The 25,243-nt window shown below is 39.3% G+C and overlaps 1 protein-coding gene across 3 annotated transcripts in view; it reads right to left on the bottom strand.

Moving 5' to 3' along the window:
• Positions 1-25,243, bottom strand: part of Daam1 (dishevelled associated activator of morphogenesis 1) — a 152,706-nt gene that overhangs the window by 87,601 nt on the left and 39,862 nt on the right. For all 3 annotated transcript variants that reach the window (XM_090344203.1, XM_090344205.1, XM_090344204.1), the window contains exon 2: positions 9,897-10,116. In XM_090344203.1, coding sequence (XP_090200329.1) covers positions 9,897-10,079 — 183 coding nt within the window. In that variant the 5' untranslated portion in view covers positions 10,080-10,116. The remainder of the gene's footprint in view (positions 1-9,896; positions 10,117-25,243) is intronic.

Here is a 25,243-nt window from a genome sequence, read left to right as displayed (position 1 = left end):
GACTTATTACCTGCACCTAACTAGCCAGGAAAGCCAAGAATGGAAAAACAATGCTTCAACTCAAAAAGGCTGTGTATACACAAGGCAAACACTAAAGCTTTCCTGCCTAGATTTCTGCCAACAGTCTTAGTCATTACAGAGAATCCCACAGTGACTCACCACCACCTACACAGTAATATTGGGTGTCTGACAGACATGTTTTCGTGCTACATATAAAAATAAAGTGAGGAATCCCACAAGTAAAAGCTGACTAATAACTTTTAGCTTCTTAATACCAATGTAATATCTTATACCACCTTCTCTCATTCTCTTACTAACAAGCAAAGCAAATTATATTTTGTTTTCTAGACAACCTTAAGCTAAACCTACAGTTCAGGTGTTTTTTTTTTTTATCATTTTTGTTATTCAACTGTAAACTCATTAGAGTAACCTTATTTTTAATTTAATCTGAATCACCAGCAGTTTCCCAGTTATTTAAAATAAACAACTCTTGTCCATCACATAGTAAGACAGTAGAGACTTTGAAGAATGAGAATATTTCTTAAAAGTCACCAAACTTACCCTTTTACTTTGCTACCCTGCATGTGAACCACTTGGTGCTCCTATAGTAACTTAACATTCATTTAAAGAATGGATAAAAATTGATGACGGGGTGGGGGGAGGGAAATGGGGACCAAGACATGAGAAAGGATATCAATATATGTGAATTAATGTACCTTCCATCTGGTGAATGTACTGTAACCCTTCTATTAATTACAATAAAAAATATATGAAGAAAAAAAATTGATGACAGCAGATAGGTGTGGTATAAGCAAGGGTGTGGGGGTCAGCCCAACTTGTCATCATATCAGTATTTTTAGAATTATTCAAATACAAACCTGGGGGAGGCATTCATACTTTATAAAGCTTCAGGGGGACTCAGCAAGCATTAATTCTCACACGTACATGCTTATGTGTTATGCTTCAGAGTCCAGTTAACCATCCACTTGTGTACTCAAGATGTTAGTGCTTACTGATCATCCATGAAGGAGCAGATAACTGTTCCAAGACCTGGAAATGCTGAAGAGGATGGAAATGCCAGGCATAACACCTGAGCCAACTGGCTCTCTGAAGGTAAAAATTTACATATTTGACATGATTTATTTATTTATCTATTTATTCATTTATTTATTTTGCCAGTCCTGGGGCTTGAACTCAGGGACTGGGCACTGTCCTTTGACACTTTTTGCTCAAGGCTAGTACTCTGCCACAGCAGGTAAAAAAAATGTTCAAACATAATTTAGAGCTGAAATATACCATGTATTAGGCATTTATCTCCATGCCACATATGTTTTATGTAAGCAAGTGATGGTGTTCAGATGATCCCCAGACCATCAAGATATATTCTATGGGTAGTTAATTTGTACAAACTCTAGATCTTTCTAGCCATCACTAAAAAACACATCTTCAAATTACACTTACAAGTTTACCTAAACCATATCTCTATTATAAACATATATGGAGAGTGGGAAAGTTATATTGTGTGTATAATTTATACCTGGGAGACTTAAGGACCAAGTTACATAATCAAATTTTAAGCTGTAGCAAATGCTATCCCATTCAGCATCTCTTTGGAATTCATCTTAATAGAATTCATCAAGACTAAAGGAATTCATGACCATTTTCTCAAAGGCATTATTAACTTGGACTGTTTTTGTAGTATTTCTATTGTTTCTTTCCTCTACCTCTCCACCTATCCCCACTCAATCTTCTTGAGGGGTTTTGTTTTGTTTTTTGCCAGTCCTGGGCCTTGGACTCACAGCCTAAACATTGTCCTTGTGCTTCTTCCTCAAGGCTAGCGTTCTACCACTTAAGCCACAGCACCATTTCCAGCTTTTTTCTATGTATGTGGTACTGAAGAATCAAACCCAGGTCTTCATGCATGCTAGGCAAGCACTCTCCCACTAGGCCAAACTCTCAGCCCCCATCTTCTTGAGTTTTTAAGAAACATTTCAAAATCAATAACGGGACTGATAAGGGAATCTAAAATGAACTAAAAATCTAAACTTAGTAGTCTGTAGAAAAGGACTTGAAATGATCTAATGAGATTTTTTAAAATATTTAAAACAAAAAAAAGTGGTTTTGCTTTAAGCTTTAGTGGATCAAAAGAATAGAAGGAAACTTACAAAGCCATCATTGTTTTTAAGCAAACAACATCTCAGCCAATACAAAGAAATGTGTAATGTCCACTGAGATGAAAATCTGCTGTCAACCCTACTTTAATTCTTAGAAATGACACAATATTTTATTCAAAAGCACAACAGCAAATCTAGTGTATCAACATTAGCTGGGTGATCTGGGGTATAACTCAGGGACAGAATGTTACCTAGCATACACAAGATTCTAACTCAAAGCCCAGTACACATACTCATGTACACACCACCCGCCCACCCTCCACCCCCACAATTAGACCGTCTTACACACCAAGTAACTTGGATCAAGTTCTGGGTTTGGGGTCATTCTGTCACCTTTAAATTATATATTGGCAGGAGTTCACTTTCATGACAGGAATTTTAGCACTGCATACTCATATGTACATTCCCTCTGCTTTTTGTGATGTTTTGCATATTTTCATACTGCTTCAAGCATTTTCTATGAATTCATCAAGGTGATTTGTCTGAAAATGCTACAATCCTTTTTCTTCACTGGAAATTAATTGTACCCTTCAGTTTTGCAGAATTTTCTTTTGACCTTTGTCAAATGAAAACAAGCCTCATAGAAACAGAACAATCTTAATATAAATTCTTTCATTAGATTCTGCTTTTTTTTTTTGGTCCAGACAAAATTATTCTGAAATTATTCTAGATCAATCTCTGAAGTCTGTATACAGTCTGGTTTCTTTTGTTTAATTACCACTTTGCTTAATTTGCACACCAACTAAGAAGCAATAGGTTAAAACCATGACTCCTTACAACAAGTTTTCTTTTTCTTTTATCAGCTTAAAATTAAATATCATCTTTCTTGAGGACAGGAAACTGAATAGCTCCATTCTTAGTCTTAAAGGCAAGGTTTAAAAATAAAGGGATAAAATGTGATGTAACTCTCCATTGATTCTAGTGTTAATGGAAGAACTTTATTATTAAAGAGCACTTAAAATAGCCCTAGGAATAAAAGAAATGCTGACAGCCTATAAAAAGGGCTAAGAATTCTCATGACTAGTAGAGGAAAAAAAGTTCACAGTGTTACATAAGCCCTTGTGACAGACTTGGATTCCTATATTTTCATACCAAAGTGATTTTGGAATATATTGAGAAAAGATATTAATTGATATAAGTCCCCAAGTGAATTTACTTGGCACAGTGCCTCTGAATTCATTTAAATCTGACTTAACTAAATTCTCTCATTTCTACTATCTTCACTTCTCAAAAACTATGCTGGTTTCTTGTGTTGAAAATGTGCTCCATTCTTAATAAAGTTGACCTGTAGCAACTGTATTCACTTAAGATTGTATTTTGAGAATACAAATCATATCCTATTAGATGACTAGGTTTCTACCCTCATAAGCTTTCCAATGAAATTTGCACTTTAGCATTTTCCAATAGTATAAATAAGTAGTGCTTTAGTGATCAGTAATGGATTTCTCATACAACTCTTTAAAATATATTACATTTCCAGGACAGCAGAACGCTCTATATTACTCCAAAATAGCAGAACTACTGGCTGAATAAATGGAAGACTAGGAATTTGACTGAAGGCAGATTAACTAGAAAATGATGTGAAGTAAATTAGCATGTCACAAGTTAAAGGAGAAGATGGAAATGATATTCTAGTAAAACTCTTTGTGTTAGGTTATACAGTGCTTCCCTAACAAAATGTACTGGCTGGGTGGCACTAAGTGGCACTGAGTGGCATATATGGTTTCCTGTCTTTTCTGCTTGACCTACAGCTCCAAATGTCATTAAAGATTGTGTCTTATCAGCTCAAGGTCTAGAACAGGCAGGCAGTTAATACATACTCAATCTGGAAAAAAAATCAATCAAGAGATGACACATTTGTCTGTTCATCCCAAGGGAAATCTGCTATTGTTAATACTGAAATGGAAAAGTCACTTATCAAGGACAATTTCTAGTGTTATTATGTGCAAATTTCTTGGTTGGATAATCTAAGACGTTCAAATGCTTACAGAAAAGAGATGAATATAGATGGATATTATTTTAAGGAACCAATGACGTCTTGAATTAGTCTTTATTTTGATTAAGAGAGAGGCAAAGTGAAAGACATAGAGTAAGAAGGAAGAGACAGGGGTGAAGAATACAAGAGAAAAGAAATGATGATTAAAGGACATCAAATAGATGGCTATTCTACTATTTGACAGCTGAGATCTGGGGATCACAGCTCAAGGCCAGCCAGGTAAGAATGTCTAGAAGACTCTTATCACCAATTAACCACAAAAGAAAAAAAAAAAAAGCTAGAAGTGGAGCTATGGCTCAAGTGGTAAAGTGCTACCCTTGAGTACCAAAAGCTCTGTACCTAGGCCTTGAGTTCAAGCTCTAGGACCAGCAAAAAAAAAAAAAAATAAATATAAATAAATAACATTATATATATATATATATATATGTTAGCAGAAGTAACTAAAACTCTTTGTAAATAACCCAAACAATTACAAATTGTTAGGTTTAATTTCTGACAACTGATAAAATATAACTTTGAAATTATTTATTTTCATTCTTTAGGATGTGTAGAATATCTTTAAAAGTATCTGATTGATTCATTGGAGAGACATCAGTAGGAACAAATGATAGCAAAGAGATTGAGAAACTAGAATCCTCCTACATTAGCTGGTTAAAAACCAAGCACTTAGGGGCCGGGAGTTTGGCCTAGTGGTTAAAGTGCTTGCCTAGCATGCATGAAGACCCGGGTTCGATTCCTCGGTACCACATACATAGAAAAAAAAGCCTGAAGTGGTGCTGAGGCTCAAGTGGTAGAGCTCTAACCTTGAGAAAGTCCAAGGACAGTGTTCAGGCCCTGAGCTCAAGCCCATGACTGGCAAAAAAACAAAAAACAAACAAAAAAAACCCAAACCAAGCATTTAGTAGTTCCTCCAAAGTTAAACACAATATTTTCTTAAGACTAGCAGTTCCATGCTAGGTACATATTCGCAAGAGTTGAAAATTATTCATATACAAAATCTTGAATATGGATACTTATAGTTGCATTATTCATTACAGCCAAAATATAGCAAAATTCCAAATTTCCATCAATGACAAATGGATTGAAACATGTGGCATAACCACACAATGGACTGTTATTGGACAAGAAAAAGATATGAAGGGCTGGGAGTTTGGCCTAATGGTAGAATACTTGTCTAGCATGCATGAAGCCCTGGACTCGATTCCTTGGTTACCACGTAAACAGAAAAGGCCAGAAGCAGTGCTGTGGCTCAAGTGATAGAGCACTAGACTTAAGAAAGCTTGAGGACAGTGCCTAGGCCCTGAGTTCAAGCCCCGGCACTGCCCCCCACCAAAAAACAAAATGAAATACTGATACATCTACAATGGATGAATTTGAAATCATGATGCTAAGGAAAGAAGCGAGGCACAAACAACCATATGTTGTATGATTTATATAAGCTGTTCAGAGTAGACAAATTATCTGAGTCACAAGATAGATTAATAGTTTCCAGAGGATGCTGGGGATGACACTGCACGGAGAGTGAGGATTCACTGATATGGAAGTTGTATTTTAGGATAATAAAAATGCCCCAAAACTGATTTTGGTGATTTTTTCCCAATTCTGTGAATACACTAATAACCAATAAGTTGCATATTTTAAGTAGATGAATTACATGGCCTATGAATCATGTTTCAATAAAGTTGTTAGTGTAAAAATTGGGCAGAATGTGGGTCTAAGCTTTCCAAAGATCACAAGGTCCTCAGATTGAGATAACTCTATTTCCCCTACCTGTAACAAAGAGCTGACTAGAGAGCCAAGGTATACTTTACCAGCCATGTTCTTTAAAGGTTCACATGGTTGACCTCCTTGCAAGGTTTCTATTATTTATGAAATGATTACATTGCAGTAAGCAATTCTAAAGGAAACATATTTGGTATAACTTTTTAAAATGTCATATGAGTGAGTCATTAGGCAGAGCAAGGAAAACTAGCTTATAACAACTAGCTCTGATGGGGTGCTTCCCAATACAGCAGGAGTAAAGTGGCCTGCAAGTCAGGACCCACACTGGCTCATTCACAATAAGCAGATTAGCTTCAAAGTGAAGAAGAGCCAGGTTATGCCCTGTCTCTCCTGTTGTATTTGAATGTGAGAAGCAATACATTTGTTAGCTACCTGCCTTTTTAAAGAAGTTATCTTCTTTAAGTGATTTTTTTGTTTTTTGCTAGTCCTGGGCTTAAGCTCAGGGCGGGAGGATTTTTCTCAAGGCTAGAACTCCACCACTTGAGCCTCAGCACCACTTCTGGCTTTTTCTAAGTATGTGGTACCAAGGTATCGAACCTGGGTCTTCGTGCATGCTAGGCAAGCACTCTACCACTAGGCCAAACTCCCGGCCCCAGAAATTATCTTCTTTAATCTTTATATCTACACTATCAGAAAGATGGCATGATTTCTATTTTATAGGCAAGAACACATATTCAAATTCAAATAGAATCTGTCTTGAAGAAAATTTCTGGCTGAGCTAGCAGCCTGAAGCACTGTATGACTCTAGAGCTCAGGCACTCCCTGCCACTATCCCTCTCTCGTAGAAGAACACAAGCATAATTGCTTTTGTGACTGCTCAGGAGAAGCCAGGGCAGAAGCTCTCCAGTGGCTTTGAGCCCACCTCTCTTACGCCAGGCCTCCACTAGAAACTGGAAGGATTTGTGGTCTAAGTCCCTGAAGTCAGAAGTAGACACTCTCCATCGTCACTCTCCAGGACAGATAGAAACCTCAAGATAATTTGTTTTCCAATGGTTTTGGCTTAAAGTTCTGGTTTGGCATTGGTTTTTTAACAACTACCAGCTGTAGGCAATTTTCGCACAGAATTGAGACATCACTAAGGCAGCGAGAGTGGAATTCTCTCCCTTCTGAATGTGGAACAATGAGCTGTCTCTAGGATGCCTATGGAACTGCCACCACACAAGCTCCTGCCTGGGCCTCCTTACGGGAGACTGACAGAATACAATCCACTGTGGTGGATGTGGGATATGTAGGATGCTCGCTCTGACCCCTGGTACCAGTGGTATATTCAGCAAGAACCAACACCTATCTCCTTAGGCTGCTGACTCTGTTTAAAAGTGTTTCAAGTGGAAAATAAAACCCAGCCTGTAAATGCATCATTACTGTCCTTCTTGACAGTCATTATAGTAGATGATTCATTGCCCTTCCCTGGGAGAGGACGAGTTGTACTCCACCCAGCTCAGTGACCTCAAACTTGGCCATGTCACTTGGGGTGCCAGTCCCTATAGACAGATGATATCCTGTGATCTCAAGTATGGCCATGTGACCAGCCATGGCGATGAAACGTGATCACAAGTGACATTTATAAGCATAAGATTGGAGACTATTAGCCTTTCTTCTTAGACAAGAGATGGCAAAGAATATCATAGCTGACCCAACATAGTTGAGGAGCACTAGCCTGAGATGAGCCTTTGCTGTTGGAACAACTGTGGTTTTACTGCCACAGCATAAGCTATCTAGAGATGACTGACATGGCCACTGAAGTGATCCACTCTGGTCTCGGACTCACATCCTTCAGAAACTCTTCCCTAACCACATTCCCCAGCCCTTCACCATATAGCCCACAAGACACATGGCACATGTACACAATCTGTGAGATGTGTTGCTTTATGTTCATTCCTTTGGAAGCTTTAGATCATCTCCTTCTATTATGAAACTGTTAGATCTGTAGAGTAGGTTTAGATTTCTATCTGGAATTCCCTAATCCCTAGAATAGAGTCATGCATGGAGAAAAGAGAAAGAGCGAAGCCCTTAAACTCTGGAAATATTCAGCATCATGGGATATGACATACGGTCACAAGTTATCTCTTCTTTTTCCTAAGCAGTTCTTGAAGAAGAAATAAGAATGGCCTATAGACACATGAAGAAATGCTCAACATCTCTGGTCATAAAAGAAATGCAAATCAAAACAACTCTTAAGATTCCACCTCACTCCAGTTAGAATGGCCAGGATCAGGAAAACGAATAATAACAGATGCTGGAGGGGATGTGGCCAGGAGGGATCACTACTACACTGTTGGTGGGAGTGTAAACTCGTTCAACCACTATGGAAAGCAGTGTGGCAGTGCCTCAAAAGGCTAAACATAGGACTCCCCTATGACCCAGCAATTCCACCACTTGGCATTTACCCAACCATCCAGAAACAAGGGCATACTAAATCCACTAGCACAACAATGTTCATTGCAGCACTATTCACCATAGCAAAGATATGGAACCAACCTAGATGTCCCTCAGTTGATGAGTGGATCAACAAGTTGTGGTATTTGTACACAATGGAATTCTATGCTGCTATCAGAAAGAATGACATCGCCCCATTTGTTAGGAAATGGAAAGACTTAGAAAAAATCATATTAAGTGAAGTAAGCCAGACTCAAAGGAACTTAGGCTCAATGGTTTCCCTCATTTGTCATAATCAGTAGAAACCGTGGGCTCTACTAGCAGAGATTTGCAATAGAGCAAAATCTTGATACGTAAGGCCATATAATGTGAAGCTAATTGAAAGGGCCTCCAGGATAGTGAAACAAAAGCCATATAATGAATGATTGTTGTCCTTAATGTACTCTGTTGTCTCTCATCTCCTTTGCTGTCCCTTGGTTATCTCATATTGGTATAGTATCTCACTTTGTTATCTGATATATTGAATTTATTTGTATTTGGATATTTGAAATTTGATAGGGAAGGGGGGAAAACCAAGACGGGTGGGAGGTGTGGGGGGGAGGGAAACGGGTACCAAGAGATGTGAAAGGGTATCAATGTATGTGAATTAATGCACCTTCTATCTGGCAAATATCATGTAACCCTTTTATTAATTACAATAAAAAATAAAAAAAAGAATTACAGGCATTGGGCCACTTCTACTGTAGATTGCTTTCATTTAAATATTATACCAAACCAGAAAATGAACTAAGAGAAAAATAATTTTTCCTGAACTTATGCAGATAAAGTTAGAAAAGTAATTTGAACCAAGGCCTCTCTAATCATTATGGCAGCAGCTTTCAAATAATGCCACAATGTCCTCTGAAGCAGAATGGAAAGAAACACCAATTCAGACAATGGCTGAGACATGAACTTGAAGAACCTGCCTACATCTCTTAATGAATGAGTATTGCACTAAATAAATCATCTCATTTGAGGACAGTATCCTCAAAAACATGATGATATCTATTAAAATTTTCCCACAATAGTTATTATTCCAATCCTATCATTAGGCTAACTAATGGCACTGTACTTAAGTAATGTCTTTCACCAAAAGATCAAGGATCAGTTGGGAAGTATGACTAATTTTTTTTAATAGTACATGCTGGGGAATCCTAGAAGGTATCAAGTCAATTAAGGAAGTATTCATTTGTACATACAGGTACAAAATCAGAGTAGAATGGAGTAAATATTAGAAGAGAAATTTAGGGTAAAATGCTGCTGCATATTTGAAGATCTGAAGGTCCAAATCTTCCCAGCCACATAAAGCACCAGCCAAGTATTAGGATATGTTCGTGCCACCCTCTTCTATCTGCCCTTTTTCCACAGGCTCAGCACTGATAGTAGGGGTGTAGATAATAAAGAGTGGGTGTGAAACATTTCACTGGAATTGGAAAAATCCATAGCAAACAAAACCGACCCACTGACACCACTCCTCTTCTGCCCTCCTGAGGCCCCACAAATGGCAACCACAGAAGTCTGGGACTCACCACAAGTTCACTGAACATGACATCGAGCTCTTCCACAGGGGGCATGGGTAATGCTGGCTCCATGGTTTGAAGAGCAAAGTTGCTATCATTTCGCAATCGATATGTGATTTCTGGGTGGTCATTATTTCGGAAACAGCAAAAGATGAATGAAATCCCCCGACCACCTCTCTTCCTTGGGGCCATGGCTGAATTCTGTTCTGCTTCTTGATCTGACTAACGTCTGTGAAGAAAAGACATGACACAGTTAAGAGTGCAATAGGCAAAAACAACTTATTGACCAGTCAGGTCAGCTCAAATAAGAGCAACCTATGCTAGCTATAATGCATAGGCCATGTAGAAGAAGACACCCAAAAGGCTTGGAGTCAGCTGGAAAGAGCACCTATTTTCTTCATTTCACTTGTTAAACATGTCTACGACCAGGTGCTAAGCAAACAGGGTGATCCACAGCCACTTTACCCCGAGTATGTGCTCTGTCCTATTCTTTTTTCTAACAATCTACTTTTTCTAAGTGCTGTCTTGCAAGACAGTACTTTCAAGCCAGGTGTTGTTGGCTTATGATGTAACCCTAGCTATTCAGGAGGCTGAGATGAGGGTTGTGGTTCAAAGGAGCCCAAGTAGGAAAGTCCATAAGACCCCTATCTCCAATTAAACACCAAAAAGCCAGAAGTGGAGTTGTGGATCAAGTGGTAGAGTGCTAGCCTTGAACAAAAATGTTCAGGGACAGCAGCCAGGCCCCAATTTCAAGCCCCAGGACTGGCATGCATACATATACACACACAAGGCAAGTGTGACCAGGTCTTGATGGCTTTCCTTTGTAGAGCTGAGGACAGGTAACCCTGTTGGAAAGGCTGTGATGCATGCTTAGGGATGGAGTATCGACAGCAAGATCACTAGTGTTATCATCATGCTGACAATTGCTGACAGACCACAGTACATTCTAAGAAAAGGTCCACCAGAAAAGTAAAGCCCACATCTCTGCTTGAGTGGATTTCAGAACTACTACATAAAAACAGGATCAGAGCTGTGCTATTTCTCACGTGGATCTTAGAGCCAATGGAAGAGGCTAGAAGAGACAAAGCAAGGCTACTGGAAATGCCACTGTGGCTCAAGTGCTAGAGTATGAAGAGCTCAGGGACAGCACCCAGGCCCTGAGTTCAAGCTCCACAGCCAATAAAAGAAAAAGAAAAAGAAACAAGCAGATACAGTTTAGGTGGTACAGTGCTAGCCAAGCTAGCAAACAGGTAAGAGGCCCTGAGTTCAAACAAGTACCAGAAGAAGGAAAAAACAGTAACAACAAAAGGTGTTGCCTACTTTCTAAGACAGTTAACAAAGCCTACTACATATAAACATCTACTTTAACTAATTTTTTTCTTTTCTTTTTTTTGGTCAGTCGTGGGCCTGCATGATAATGTTCTACCACTTGAGCCACAGTGCCACTTCTGGTTTTCTGGTGGCTAATTGGAGATAACAGTCTCATGGACTTTCATGTCGAGGCTGGCTTTGAACAGTGATCCTCAGATCTCAGCTTCCTGAGTAGCTAGAATTACAGACGTTGAACCACCAGCACCCAGCTGAACTAATTTTTTATGGACAAACATTTTGCCTTTGACAGGCAGTTTGTATTTGAAAGTCTTGGTAAAGCCCAAAGACGTATTATGCTAGCACCTCTGTGGAACAGCAATTACAGGACCTTTGATTAAACCCATCCTTTAACTATTGAGGATAGCATAAAGGCTGAGACTCCCAACTAGCATACATGTATTTACAACTCGACAGTTCAGATCCTAGTCTCTGCAACTACTTGACCCTTAAAGGCAGTAGCTGCTAGCTGTCAGCCCTCTGGATCCATCCTGCACTAGATTGATAATGAGTGCCCCTAAGAACAGCACAGCCATCACTTCTTTCCATTATCCTCATTTCACAGAGGAGACCTGAGAGCAGACCAGCAGGGAGGGAGGAAGGAAGGGAGGGACAGTAAGCAGGCAAAGAGAATTCTGAAGGAAATTTTGTTCTCTGGTTTAAGAAAAGGGACAGGGGGAGCTGTTCATGTGGAGAAGCCTGACTGGGTGGGAAGGAGCAGGCAGCTTGGTGGGTGGAAGTCAGGGAACCTGCTTGTTTAGCTGGACTAGAATCCATTCCCCACCCGTTTGGCCTTCCCTTTACCTCACTCTGAATGACTACAGCAATTTCTTCTCCCTGCCCTTGATTCCCCAGTCCAGTGGTTGGCAGACCTTTCCTGTAAAGGGCCAAACAGTAAACACTGTAGGGGCTTTGTAGGCCATTAGGTTTCTATTGCAAGTATGTAACACTGTCATTTTGCCATGAAACTAGCCACAGATACCTGTAAACAAGGGTGAGCCTGGCTTCCAATAAAATTCTAGTGTGGACACTGAAATATAACTTTTTCATGTCACTAAGCACTATCTTTAAATTTTACTTTCAAACCATTGAGTATGTGAAAAAAAATATTCTTAGCCCATACATCAAAAAACCAGCTGGCACGCCCATGTGCACCTTTGGTTTGCATGCAATCACCAACAGTTGTCCAGGTAACCTGTGAAGATACTTTAGACAGCACGACTAGCAAGGGCCTTGCTTCATAGGTGACATACAACTGAGTCCCAGTTGATAAAACAGAACCAACTCTGCCAAGTGTCAAGGAAAAGGATTCCAGACAGAGGGCGGAGTATGTACACTGGTCTGGAGCAAGACGAGGAATGGCACATCAAGTCACAGACAGAACAACAGGAAACTTGAGAGGGCAGGAGCCCAAACTGGACAGGCTCATACCGAGAAGTGCCAGATCCTGATCTACTTGATTTTCCAGCCCTCATCTCCCAACATCCTGAACATTGCTGGAGCCATACACCTTGATGGTAGTTGTATGTCTGAGCCTACAAATAAGCTGAGGATGTTTTCCTCTTTTATATTGCTGCCATGGGCCTCACATATCCTAGAGTTGGGCACATGTTTCTTACCATAACTCTTGCACCATGTACTACATACTGAGTGTATTTTTTAAAAACCTGTTTTCCTCAGTATGGAATATGGGATCCTAAAAGGAGAAACTAAATTTTATTCAGTTCCTGATACATACTATGTTCTCACTAAAAACTTGTTGAATGTAAAAGCATAAATGCCTAAGTGAGCAGATGGCTCCACCTCTGAATTTCAGGCATGTGACTTGGTGTTCTTCCCACAGTTTTTCACAACCACCAGAACATTTGAAGCCAACTGGATCAGCAAGTACTCCTCAGCTATTTGTCAGGTTGTTTTGTGTTGGTTTTTTTTTTTTTTTTGACACTGTCAATAGCTTCACTAGAATACTTTGCAGTTTCCTTAGAGACAAACTAGCTGGTCTTTGCTCTATCAATTCATTCTCAAGTATGTTTCACTGACATAATCTTTCAGATATTTTCCCAATCTCTTATATCTAGTGAACACTTTACTGGAGAAGGTACTCATTTATTCAGCTGCCCTTGTCTGAGCCTGCTCAATAGTCTACAGGATCCCATACACTAATGGGAAAAACATTTAAAAAAATACATTCAGTATATACATGATGTAAAAGTTATGGTAAAAAATACATGCCCAACCCTAGGATATGTGGTATATGCTAGAGACACTGATAAAGAGCCATATGTCAAGAAGAGCTAGTCTTTCTCCTTTCTGATAAAGAGAAAATGCATACTTCCTGAAACCAAGGGCTTATGGTTCCACATCTTTCTCCCTTTATAATCATCTCAGCCTGAAGGAAAGGACTAATTCTGCCATGACAGCTGGGCCCTCAATCAGAACACTCTTCTAATCTCAGCTTCTGGCACTAGCACTGAGGAAGAAGTCACCTCTGGGACATCCAAAATGCAATCCATCTATAGCATTACAGATGACTACTGCTCTGTTCTGCTCAAGGAAGCAATTAAAAAGCTGCTTAAGATTCTGGAGCAGGTGCATTTTGCTTAGCATAAAATAAGAAATTCAATCCATCTGTGGCCTAACTCAAAGTCAGAGTCATTTGTACTACTCTTTAATAAGACAAAAAAAGACTTTGAATGCAGCAATAGTCAAAACATAAGGCCAAGTTTTAAAGGATCTAGATGATGCTGCTTAGGATGATAGTGGTAGAATGCTTGTCTCGCATGCACGAAGACCCAGGTTCAATTCCTCAGTACTATATACATAGAAAAAAGCTGGAAATGGTGCTGAGGCTCAAGTGGCAGAGTTTTAGCCTTGAGAAAGACCAAGGACAGCGCTCAGGCCCTGAGCTCTAACCCAGGATTGGCAAAACACACACACACACACACACACACACACACACACACACACACACACACACACGAAAGCAGCAGCTTAGAGTCCTCCTGAAAACTGTTCCTAGCACTTTTCCTTATAATGCCAAGTCACAATGCATGGGATATGTAATATTTGTTTTCCATATAGCAAAACACAACAGCATTTAACATATGGGGAAGATTTGAAGGTTGTGATAGTAAAACAGATTCTGACATGTACACCATTTTAATTGGCTTATCAGGGACTTCTACCACACATTTATAAGCTGGCTGTCTACACTGAGGGAGCTGATCACTGGCTAAGTTACCAAGATTCCTCCAATGGTTATAGAGAAAATAACAGGCTAGATATGCTGGGGAGAGGGAGGAAGAAAGCAAGAGATAGTGAGTCCTGTTAGCCCACAATTTGAAAAAGTTGAATTTTCTGCATGTAGTCATTCATGCAGTTGTCATATTTGTTGTTCCTCCTATCATTTCAATCAAGACGGTCTTTCCCATTGAAGTCTCCAGTAAAACAAATTCTCCACAATAAAATACAGTCATTATTACTGTACTATAAATGGTCTCTGGAATGTCTGAGACAATGGACTCCCTGTCACAGGCATAAAATGAGAGACAAGGGGAAAACATATGGTTTAAGAACAACTTTAGGAAGAAAGACTGGGGCCCTTTGGTTTTAGAAAACATATCTATTGTTTTCAGAGTAACAGTATAGCTCAAACTGTACCATTTTCCAGAGTATACACTTTGGGTTCCAACAACACAATTATGTTAATCCAAAGTCTCTTATCAAGAAAAATGTGAAAGGGGAAAAAAAAATGCTTTACTTCGTTCCTTGGCCTTCTCTCTCCTCTTCCACATTCCTCATGTCTGGTTTCATTTCCCAAGTACATCAGATGCCAAATGCTATTTAGAGTTTTAAGAAATCATAGGATAGAGTCTAAAAGTTGCAGAAGAAATGTCTAGAAGAAAATTGTGTGTTCCCCACAAATTTCAACATCCTCTCTATCAGGAAACGGAAGGGCGATTCTCAGTAAGTGTATGCAGTGGGCAGACAGCTCTTCCCACACACTTGGTCCCAAAAGGATGTTCTAATAGGGCACTTTTGGAGTCGCTCCTGGAAATCCATCCACCAGTCAGTACTCTCAAGCCAGTAGCAACTCCTCTGAGGCAAGAGGCAACTAATGAGAGCACCCTTCCTGCCTTCTCCATTGGCCGGGAAACTACACCACACATCCAAAAAAGTCACTAGAACAGAAACACTTCATATTCTCTGGACACCAAAGTGGGCCCAAGTAGGTAAGGTAGAAAGCACTTCCTCTCCCCTTCATAGATGAGGAAGGAAGTAGTCCATGTGCCCCCACAAAAATCCTTCGGCCATGCTGAAGTGGAGCTGTGGCTCAGGTAATAAGAGCACTAGCTCTGAGTGAAAAAAAAAGCTCAGGAATAGCACCCAGGCCCTGAGTTCAAGCCCCAATACTGGCACAAAGGCAACAACGCATAAACCAACAAAAAACACACTCAGAGCAGACTAGTCTTCAATCAGCACATAATTAACCATCTTTTGCCAAGCCCAAGTCACAGACTCCTGCCAGAAACACTAACCCACCACACATGCAAAGAGCAAACAAGGGCACCTCTGGATTTTCACCCTACAAAACTGGCAACAAACTGCTGTATGTTATGATTCAAGACTTTAACCACAGGTTTAGGGTATAAATCCCTAAAGCCAATATAATTCAGTCTCTAGTTAGGAAGCTGGTGCTGTTCATGTGATAGAAACCAGAGTCTGTTAGTCAGGACATCTCGTCTCAATCATCTGGGAGAAGAGCCAAACCAAAAGTGTCACTGGAGCTCCCTACCAAAAAAAATCCCGGCCTTGATACAAAGCTGTGCCATTCCACTGTGGACCTGTTGCTAGTCTGGGAGTTAAGTCGACAAAGAATTCTAAGCTGAAACCAAAAGAAATGCAAATCATGTTGCCCCTTTGGTTTCAGGTCTTCACTGCCTCTTAAGGGATCCACTCCAAGTCTACATAAAAATACATTTAAATGTGGGAGTTACAAGATCATTGCATGCTACACCCAAGGGCCAGCTCTGTCACATCAAAGCGCTCACTTGTCTAGGATGCTAAGTCTTGTTCTTTAACAAGCAGTAAAAGAGTGTAAGTTTTCTGAATCATTTAGCCACTCTTCCAAGGCTTTGGAGTAAGACTTAGTTACTTGAAAAGAACATTTGTAGGTTGCATTATAACAGCAAACACCTAATACTCAAGTCCTCAGCTGGAATGACCTCCTGTAGTCAGTCTTCACAAATACTAATATGGTTGCCTCCTAAATAACTCCAACCATAAAAATCACACTTTAGGAACTAAAGATGTATGAAGAACACTGATATTCAAAAACACTGGCATTCTTTAACTTCTTTACAATGGAAATCATTCAGGTAAATTAGGGAGAAAAGCAGCTGACATATTTGGTTTCAACAGCTCTTTTTCAGACAGATGTTCCAAGTTTATTAGGAATTAGAGAAGATAAGCAAAAACCTCCACTACCATAGACAGTATTGTAATGCTAGGTCTCCTCCCCTCCCCCCAAAAGACATTAGGGCATATCCCTGCCCCCGGCCCCCCCCTCCCCGCTGAATGAAAGGAAAAGGTAGAGATGTGAGAAGCCCAGGGGCCAGTACATAAACACACACAAATAAAACACATCTAAGCATAAGAAAGCTGGACTACAGGGGCCAGGAGTATGGCTTTGTGGTGAAGTGCTTGCCTAGCATGCACAAAGCTCTGGATTCCATTCCTCAGCACAACATACACAGAAAAGCCGGAAGTGGTGCTGTGGCTCAAGTGGCAGAGTTCTAGCCTTAAGCAAAAGTGCTCAAAGACAGTGCCCAGGCCCTGAGTTCAAGCCCCAAGACTAGCAAAGACAGAGAGAGGGGATGGTGGAGGGAAGGAGGAAGGAAGGGAGGCAGGCAGGGAGGTAGGCAGGCAGGCAGGCAGGCAAGAAACAAGCAAGCAAGCAAGCTGGATCACAAACTTTGTGTGCGCTTCCAAACAGCCCAAGCGGAAAAAAAAAAAAGAAAGAAAGAAAATAGACCATGTAGCTGTTGCCCACTTGTTAAAAGAAACAGACAAGCTTATTCCCAGTAGAATGTTCCTTCTTTGCCTGGGAGAAACTGTTCAAAATGGACTGATGTGTGCTACCTCCACACATGTTCAGCACCCCCCAAGAATTCAGTAAATATCTGGTGGACCACATTAAAAACTTGGAAGGATGATGGAGATTTGTTAACTACTGTTGGTGGAAATATGCTAACCTAGATTCCTTTTCTAGCATTCCTGTGCCTATCAGCAGTGAAAATTCCTGGAATGAGGCTAGCTTAATCTCTGCAGGGCAGTTGTCATCACTAAAGCCAGAGCTCCACACATTGGTCAGCTTAGCTGCAAATTAAGGGAAATTCTCTGGGGTTTGGGGCCAGTGTAAAAAGGGGGCATTAAAATAAAGCTTTCTTGAATAGTTGGAAGAATTCAAAAGTCATCCAAATACTTGCTCACAAACTTCCACAGGCCATACCCAATATAGTCCCTGCAGGGATACTGACACTGACACTGGCAATTCTGCTCTCATCCCTCTGTCAGCCTCTCCACGGTCACTGAGCTCATCTACTAATTATTCTATGTTCTAAGTCTAAAGGCATCTTCTCTGGCGAGGAAAGTATTTGTGAATTGGTCACCAAGATAGGAAATGTACTGTAAACCTTCAGTATAACTAGTACCCAGGGCCACTGGCTTTCATACTTCTGCCTCACAAAGCTCATTCTGAGCACATGTGGACATAGCCATTTACCATTACAAATGTGAAATGTGTTTACAGAAAGCTAAGTACGTGGTGTTACCTGCATTTCAAACGACAGGGTAAAAAATGTGTCTTACAGCACCCCAGTCTCTCTATACTCTGCAGTGCCCCAGTCTCTCCCCAGTCTGCAGCTCAGAAGGGCTCCACTGAAGGCTCTGCATACAGCCAGCACCACATCTATGCTAGGCTTCTAATGAGTCCTGTTCAAAGTTAGACTGCAAGACACTCCCCAGAAACCACCAGGGCGGAAGATGCAGTCACCCTGTGAGAACTGGTACTCCCTTCTGAGGAAGCACCCTGCCCTTCATAAAAATTCTACTTACAAGCCTTCCATTATAAATCTTCCAAAGCAGTTTACTGAAAAGATGGTGAATAAAAGCTTCATTTGTATGTAAATTTAAGTGTGGAAATAAGGTGGTAAAGAGAACATTTGGCTCCTGGTTCTGTCCTATTTCAGATGTTGCATGGCTCTAGCAGGTGTACTGACTGCAACCAGAAATGACCTACCCTTCATGAAAGACCATGTATCTTCTGATGCTTCCAAGTTCACAGGGAGAGGCATTCATTTTGCCAGGTCAACCTTTAAAACTGTTTTTTAAAAAGCATGGAGTTAAACAATAACAACAAAAGACTTAGACAAAGTTTTCAGGCAGGTTCCAACCTATGGAAGTCCAACTTACCTAAGAACTTAAGGAAAAGAAAAAAACCTCTCTCGAAATAAAAACAAAACAGTAGTAGGTAGGAAGATAAGATAGCCAGGAGGAAAATCTCAGCCCAAACAGATACTCTTAAGAATCCACAGATGGGAAAGTTAATTTTACCACCTTACTGGAAGACAATCTGACAAGCCATTGTTGTTTTAATGTTTTCCTGGCTCTTTAATTCACATCTAACAAAAATTCTTAGACTCCGTATCTAAGAATTTAATTTATAGTTATGCACATACATGGGCACAGATGCACACTAGAAAGACATTTACTGTGACATTATAATAGAAAACAGGACTCCAAGTTGGTGAAGTGAATCATCCAAGTGTCCTTTAGTAACTGAAAGCTTGAATGAACATTTTTTATTTCAATGCCAAGGCCGTATCTCATAGCAACAAAATCAGAAAGTCTGAAACTAGAGCCAAAGAATGAGTATTGTTCCTTGATCTCCAGATGATCCCATGTACAGCCAAGTTTGAAGACTAGTGCTTGGAAGCCTATACCCAGGGTAACAAAGATTGTGTCCAGTAAAGACTGGACACATGTACTTCTAATTCAGTCAGAAACAAAGATAGACAGGTAGAAGTCAAGCAACAGAGCTAAATGTATTTATGTATGTTTATTCATGTAAATATGTACACATACATGTACATATATCTTACCATTTATATTAAAACTGAAAAACTACCTTTTGTACATATTTTTAGATTCCTCCCCAAACACTATACATATGAATGTATAGAGATCATTCCAGAATTGTTTCAAGTATTGTTACCTAGCTAGAACATTTAGCCAACTGCTTGCCACATGAAAGATGCATAATAAATGCATGTTTAAGTTTGTCCTTATGGACCCTATATAGAAAGTGTTAAGTTAAATGAACTGTCCAAAGTGCCTGATGTAATTGTCAGAATACTATTGACAGAAGATGGTTGAAAACCTTCTTAGTAACCTCATTAAAATTCTATATACACCTGAATATCTCACTAGCTACTCCATTGGTCTTGTTACAGCTTGCTTTTTTGTGTATAATTGAAACTCAGGCCAGGAAATACTGATGGTTTTATTACCAATAACATATTGAATTGTAAACCTACCATTTAAATGTTTTTCTTTCTCTTGGTCTCCCTGCCTCCTTCCACCCCAGCCCCAGCCTCAGTACTAGGACAGACCTGAGATAGGGAAAGACCAAAGGAAAGCTTTATGAGCTAGTAGGCAGTTGCCCCAAGAGGAGAAAAGCACAGTGTTGCTGGGTGAATTGGTGAAGATGTATCATTTCTCTCCATTAAGCAAAGCTAACCATCAATAAAGATAGAAATAAGGAAGATTTACAAGAAAGAGATGTTTTCTCATTCCTCATTTCTCATTCCTTGAAGGGTTATTCACAGAGTCACAGAAATGCCTCTGAAACTATGGAAGCCAAACAATAGTGAAGAAAGAGTCACTGCATTTTAATTACTGTAAGCAGATTACTACACTCATATTTTGGCCTAGATCAAAACTAAGCAAAGGAAAAGGATTCCATTGTCATCAAAAAAGAAACGGAAAGGAAGCTGCCATTGTCTAATGTGTCCCAACTCTGTAATTTTCTGAATAATTAGGTGTGAACACCAATTGCTTTATTGGGTAATCCAAGAATACTAGACACTAAAAAGACTATTGCTCTTGCAAAATGTGTCCCTGATGAAATAACATGAAAATCTCTGTTTTAAATTGTTAGTTCTACTCCTTCAGCAAATCAGAAGTATTTGAATGAAGGCTGTTATTTAGACTTCATTTTCTGAGGAATTCTAGACAGCAAAAGTCATCAGTGGCTAAACAAGGAAAGCACAAAGTACAAATGAGCACCAAGAGAGTTAAACAATTTAAGGTAGTTCAGGGTGAAATATTCTAAATATTCTAATATTAGTAAGCAAGATACTTTTAAATATATAAAATTTTAAACTGTCAATTATACCTTAATGTTTAAAATGAGATATTATTTGACACATGCATGAGTCAAAGTTTCATAATAAATATCGTATAACAAGTTCAAATATGCCAACAAAATACCTAACATGTGATAAAATAATAGATATCAAGACACATTAAGAGTAGATGTTGGCCTCATTACTGAAAAACAGACTAAAGAAAAGAATAAAGCACTAAAACAAAGAAAAAAAAAAGAGTAGATGTTTGCCCAGTGCCAGCGGCTCATGCCAGTAATCCTAGCTATTCAAGAGGCTCAGATCTAAAGATCATGGTTTGAAGCCAACCTGGGCAGGAAAATCCATAAGACTCTTATCTCCAATTTACCACCATAAAACCAGAAGTGGCACTGTGGCTCAATGTGGTAGAGTGCTAGACTTGAGCTGAAGAGCTCAGAGACAATGCCCAGGCCCAGAATTCAAGCTCCACAACCAACCAAAAAAACCCTAAAAACTTCCATGTGCTAATCAACAGAATGAAAAGGCAGCCTATGGGATAGGAGAGAATATTTGTAAAATATATCTGATAAAGTATCAGTATCTAGAACTCCTACAATTCAATAACAAAAACACAAATAACCCAATTTTAAAATAGGCAAAGAACTTGCGTAGATATTTCACCAAAGCCAGCATACAAATAGCCAACATAGACATTAAAAAAAATGTTCATTATAATGCTAATTATAAACGTAAACCATAGCAATACAAGATCACTTCATACTTCACTACTACCAAAAGAAACAAGCAAACAGTACTGATGAGCACATGGAAAAACTTGCAAAGATCATGAAGCCTGTAAAATGGTACAACCACTACAGAAAACAGTATGATGATTTTACAAAAAAGATTAAAACTAGGATTACTACATGATTCAGCAAACCTGCTTCTAGAAATATATCCAAAGAATTTCAGACATTATGCTGAGTAAAACAAGCTGTTAACAAAAATACAAATAAAAGTTCATTTATATGAATTATCTAAAGTAGTCAGATCCATGGACCCCAAAGCTACAATGGTGGTTGCTAGGAACTAAAAAGAGGGAGGAAATGAGGATTTAATTAAGTTATATACATATAAAGTAAATTCATAAATTAATTAAATTTCTATACATAATTAGCACAGAATTTCAGTTTTGCAAAATGGAAAAGTTTTAGAGACTTTTTCACAATATGAATATGCTTAACATTGGACACATGAAAATCATAGTGGCAAATTTTTTAAAAATAAACAACTTTTGGCCAGGAGTTTGGCCTAATGGTAGAGTGCTTGCCTACCATGCACGAAGACCCGGGTTCGATTCCTTGGTACCACATACTTAGAATAAGCCAGAAGTGGTGCTGAGACTCAAGTGGTAGAGTTCTAGCCTTGAGAAAAATCCAAGGACAGTCCTCAGGCCCTGAGCTCAAGCCCAGAACTGGCAAAAAAAAAAAAAAAAAAAAAACCCTTTTACTTATTAATCCTTTTTTTTTTTTTTGGTCAGCCATGGGGCTTGAACTCTGGGCCTGGGTGCTGTCCCTGAACTCTTCAGCTCAGGGCTACTGCCCTACCCCTTGAGCCACAGTGCCACTTCCAGTTTTCTAGTGATTAATTGGAGATAAGAGTCTCACAGACTTTTGTGCCAGGACTGGCTTTGAACAGTGATCCTCAGATCTCAGCCTCCTGAGAGTAGCTAGGATTATAGGCATGAGCCACTGCACCTGGCTCCCTTTTCATTTTCTAATACACTTTATATCTATTCATTACCTTGATTAGCCTAAGAGATAAACAATATCCTTAAGGTTTTCCATGATCAAGGCCTATCTAGCATCTGACTATGGTTTATAAGATGCCTTCATGCCTGAAATTTATCATACAATGTTAAAAAGAAAAACAATTTTAAAAAAGAAAAACAATTGGTCCAACAGAAAAACAGAAAAAAAAAAAACACTAGTACAAACAATGACTTTCTTTCTTTAAACTTGTAAACAATTCAGAAAGAGCAGAAAAGGGGAGGCTACCAAACTAATGATGATTCTGAATATCAGTGTCATTACCAAACTCATCACTATCGTAACAAGATGTACAGCTCCTTACTTTAATTGGATATAACATTGTATTCTTTACAACAGAAGTAAATATTTATATCTTTATAATGTCCACTGCCCAGTTAGCAAATCTATACAACATACAAGACTAAAAAAAATATCTATTTAAAAGTACTTAATTATTAGGAACTTTCACCCAATTGGAATGAATTTACTTCAGATTCTAAGTCTTGCTCTCTAAAAGCTGATTTTAACATTATAGAAACAGAAGTAAACTATATCCTGTTACACTCAACCTTAAATAAGTGGTCAAATTCAATAATGGAAAGTATAAATTACAAAAGAGTACCAGATCATGAAGATAAAGACAGAACAGGGCGTGAACTGGGAAGGAAGGATAAAGAAGGCTAAATACTGTCAAAATAGATTATTTGAAAATAGGAAAAGATAAAGGCAAATATTGCTAATGAGCTTCCAAAGGATAACAAAATTAATGCCAAATAAAAGGTAGTCCATAATTAAAAGAGACCTCAAAATAGCAAAGTAAAAAAAAATCATATTCTGTATTTCAATCCACCTGACCAATAGAGAAAAATGCTTCACTCTTATTCATTATTTCTTGATTTCTACATATATATTATCACATTTTCCCTAGACCTTATCATTTTCCTCCCGAAAATATGTTACCTTACAGATGCTAGTTTCCATTCCACAAAAGGAAATCACCCAGGAAGATCTGTTTTCATTGGGTCTGCATTTTTTTGTTAGCATTAAAGAGACCTGTGACAAATGTTTGTGCTAACCTGACTACTGGCTGTCAGGATTCTTCCTCTTATAATCACTGTCCTGCCTTACTAGGTAGTGTCACATACAAACCACCCACTTTGTGGAAAATATGGTGGCTACGGCTATACTTGCTCATACTGGAAAAGCAACCAGAACAAATATGTCCACAGACATTCCATCAACCTGAACACATACGTGCACATCAAACTGGTTTTTCTTCATACTTCATAGGCAGCCAAAATCTATCTACTTCCCACACATAGACAAATCCCAATTTTGCAATTCACTATATATATATATTTGAACATTTCATTTGAACATTTCATTCACTTATTCATTCAAGGACTTAATAATGAGCATGCACTCTCTCCCCATCTTGATATATAAGGATGAACTAAACAGATGTGGACTTTGCCCTTACAGGGCCTAGTTGGTTCACAGGCATATGAACTCTTGGCTTTGTTAGACTCCAGATGTTCTTTGGCTTTGTGGGAAAGGAAAGTGTGTATGTGTGTGGAGGGTGGGGGTGGGGAAGCAGATTTTCTCCTCATTTTCAACAGGAAACAATTCTTGCTTCAAACAATTCACCTTGCCAGTAACTTCCCTTGAATGTGAAGTACTGAGGGTAGGAGGCAGAAAGACAGCAGGTGACAGTGCCTCTTGGGATGCGAATGTTTGGAATTTCAGATAAGGCCCTAGACATCCTCTTCCATCTATGAAGGGTTAACTGCTATGGGAACTGCCCTTCCACTGCATTTACTAGAAGAGTGGGCACTCACCCACTGAGTAAAAGCAGTACAGGATTGTGATACTAAGGCCAGCCCAGTTTACTACTCCAGTGCTCAAACAGGAAGAAGAAACTCAAGGAGTGCAGGGGGTCTTAGAGTCAGGAGGTCAGAGATAAAAGGTCAGGAAGGCTCAGACCACTACAGCTCAGGAAGAGATATGTAGAGACCACCCTTAAGTCACAGGCTAAATTAATACTGATCTGCATGGACCTAGCACTCACAAAACCATCATCAAACTGAATAGAAAGACTTTGTAGTCCATAAAGTATCAGAGGAGTGCCTCACTCTGGAGGAGGGGGGAATTTTTTTTTCAAAAGGACTTCAGTGGTCCCAGTAAGTATATGTCCCAACACTCTAATATGGAACATTGATAACAGAATTCAGATCTATACAAAGCAGTGAAGTCTGCTAGAATGGCTACTCTGTAGGTAATAAACACACAAGTATACATTGTCCCTCGGAGATTTCCTGGCCACTAACATTTAGGCTGTGATGACACTAACAGGGTCAGAAGCTCAAGCTCTAAGTATTTCCCTAAATCTCCCACTGTTGCCCTAAAGCTCCATCAATCTCTTTAACTTATCTGAGATATTGGGTCCTCAGAATAATACCATATCTTAAGACCAAGCACTGATGGATCATGCCTGTGGTCTAAGCTATTGAAGAGGATGAGATCTAAAGATCATGGTTCAAAATCAGCCTGTTCAAAAAGACCAGGAGACTCTTATATTCAATTAATCACCAAAAAGGAAACAGAAATAAAGCTATCAAGTGGCAGGACATCATCAGCCTTGAGCAAAAAAGCCAAGACAGTGCTCAGGACCTAAGTTCAAGTACTGGCATACTGGCATACTGGCATACTGGCATACACACACACACACACACACACACACACACACACACACACACACACACACACACAG

The sequence above is a fragment of the Megascapheus bottae genome, chromosome 14, assembly GCF_031878675.1.
Source record: "Megascapheus bottae isolate mThoBot1 chromosome 14, mThoBot2.hap1, whole genome shotgun sequence".
In the NCBI taxonomy this organism is placed as follows: Eukaryota; Metazoa; Chordata; class Mammalia; order Rodentia; family Geomyidae; genus Megascapheus; species Megascapheus bottae.
The sequence above is the reverse complement of the archived record's forward strand: the minus strand, read 5'-3'. Positions and strand labels throughout refer to the sequence as shown.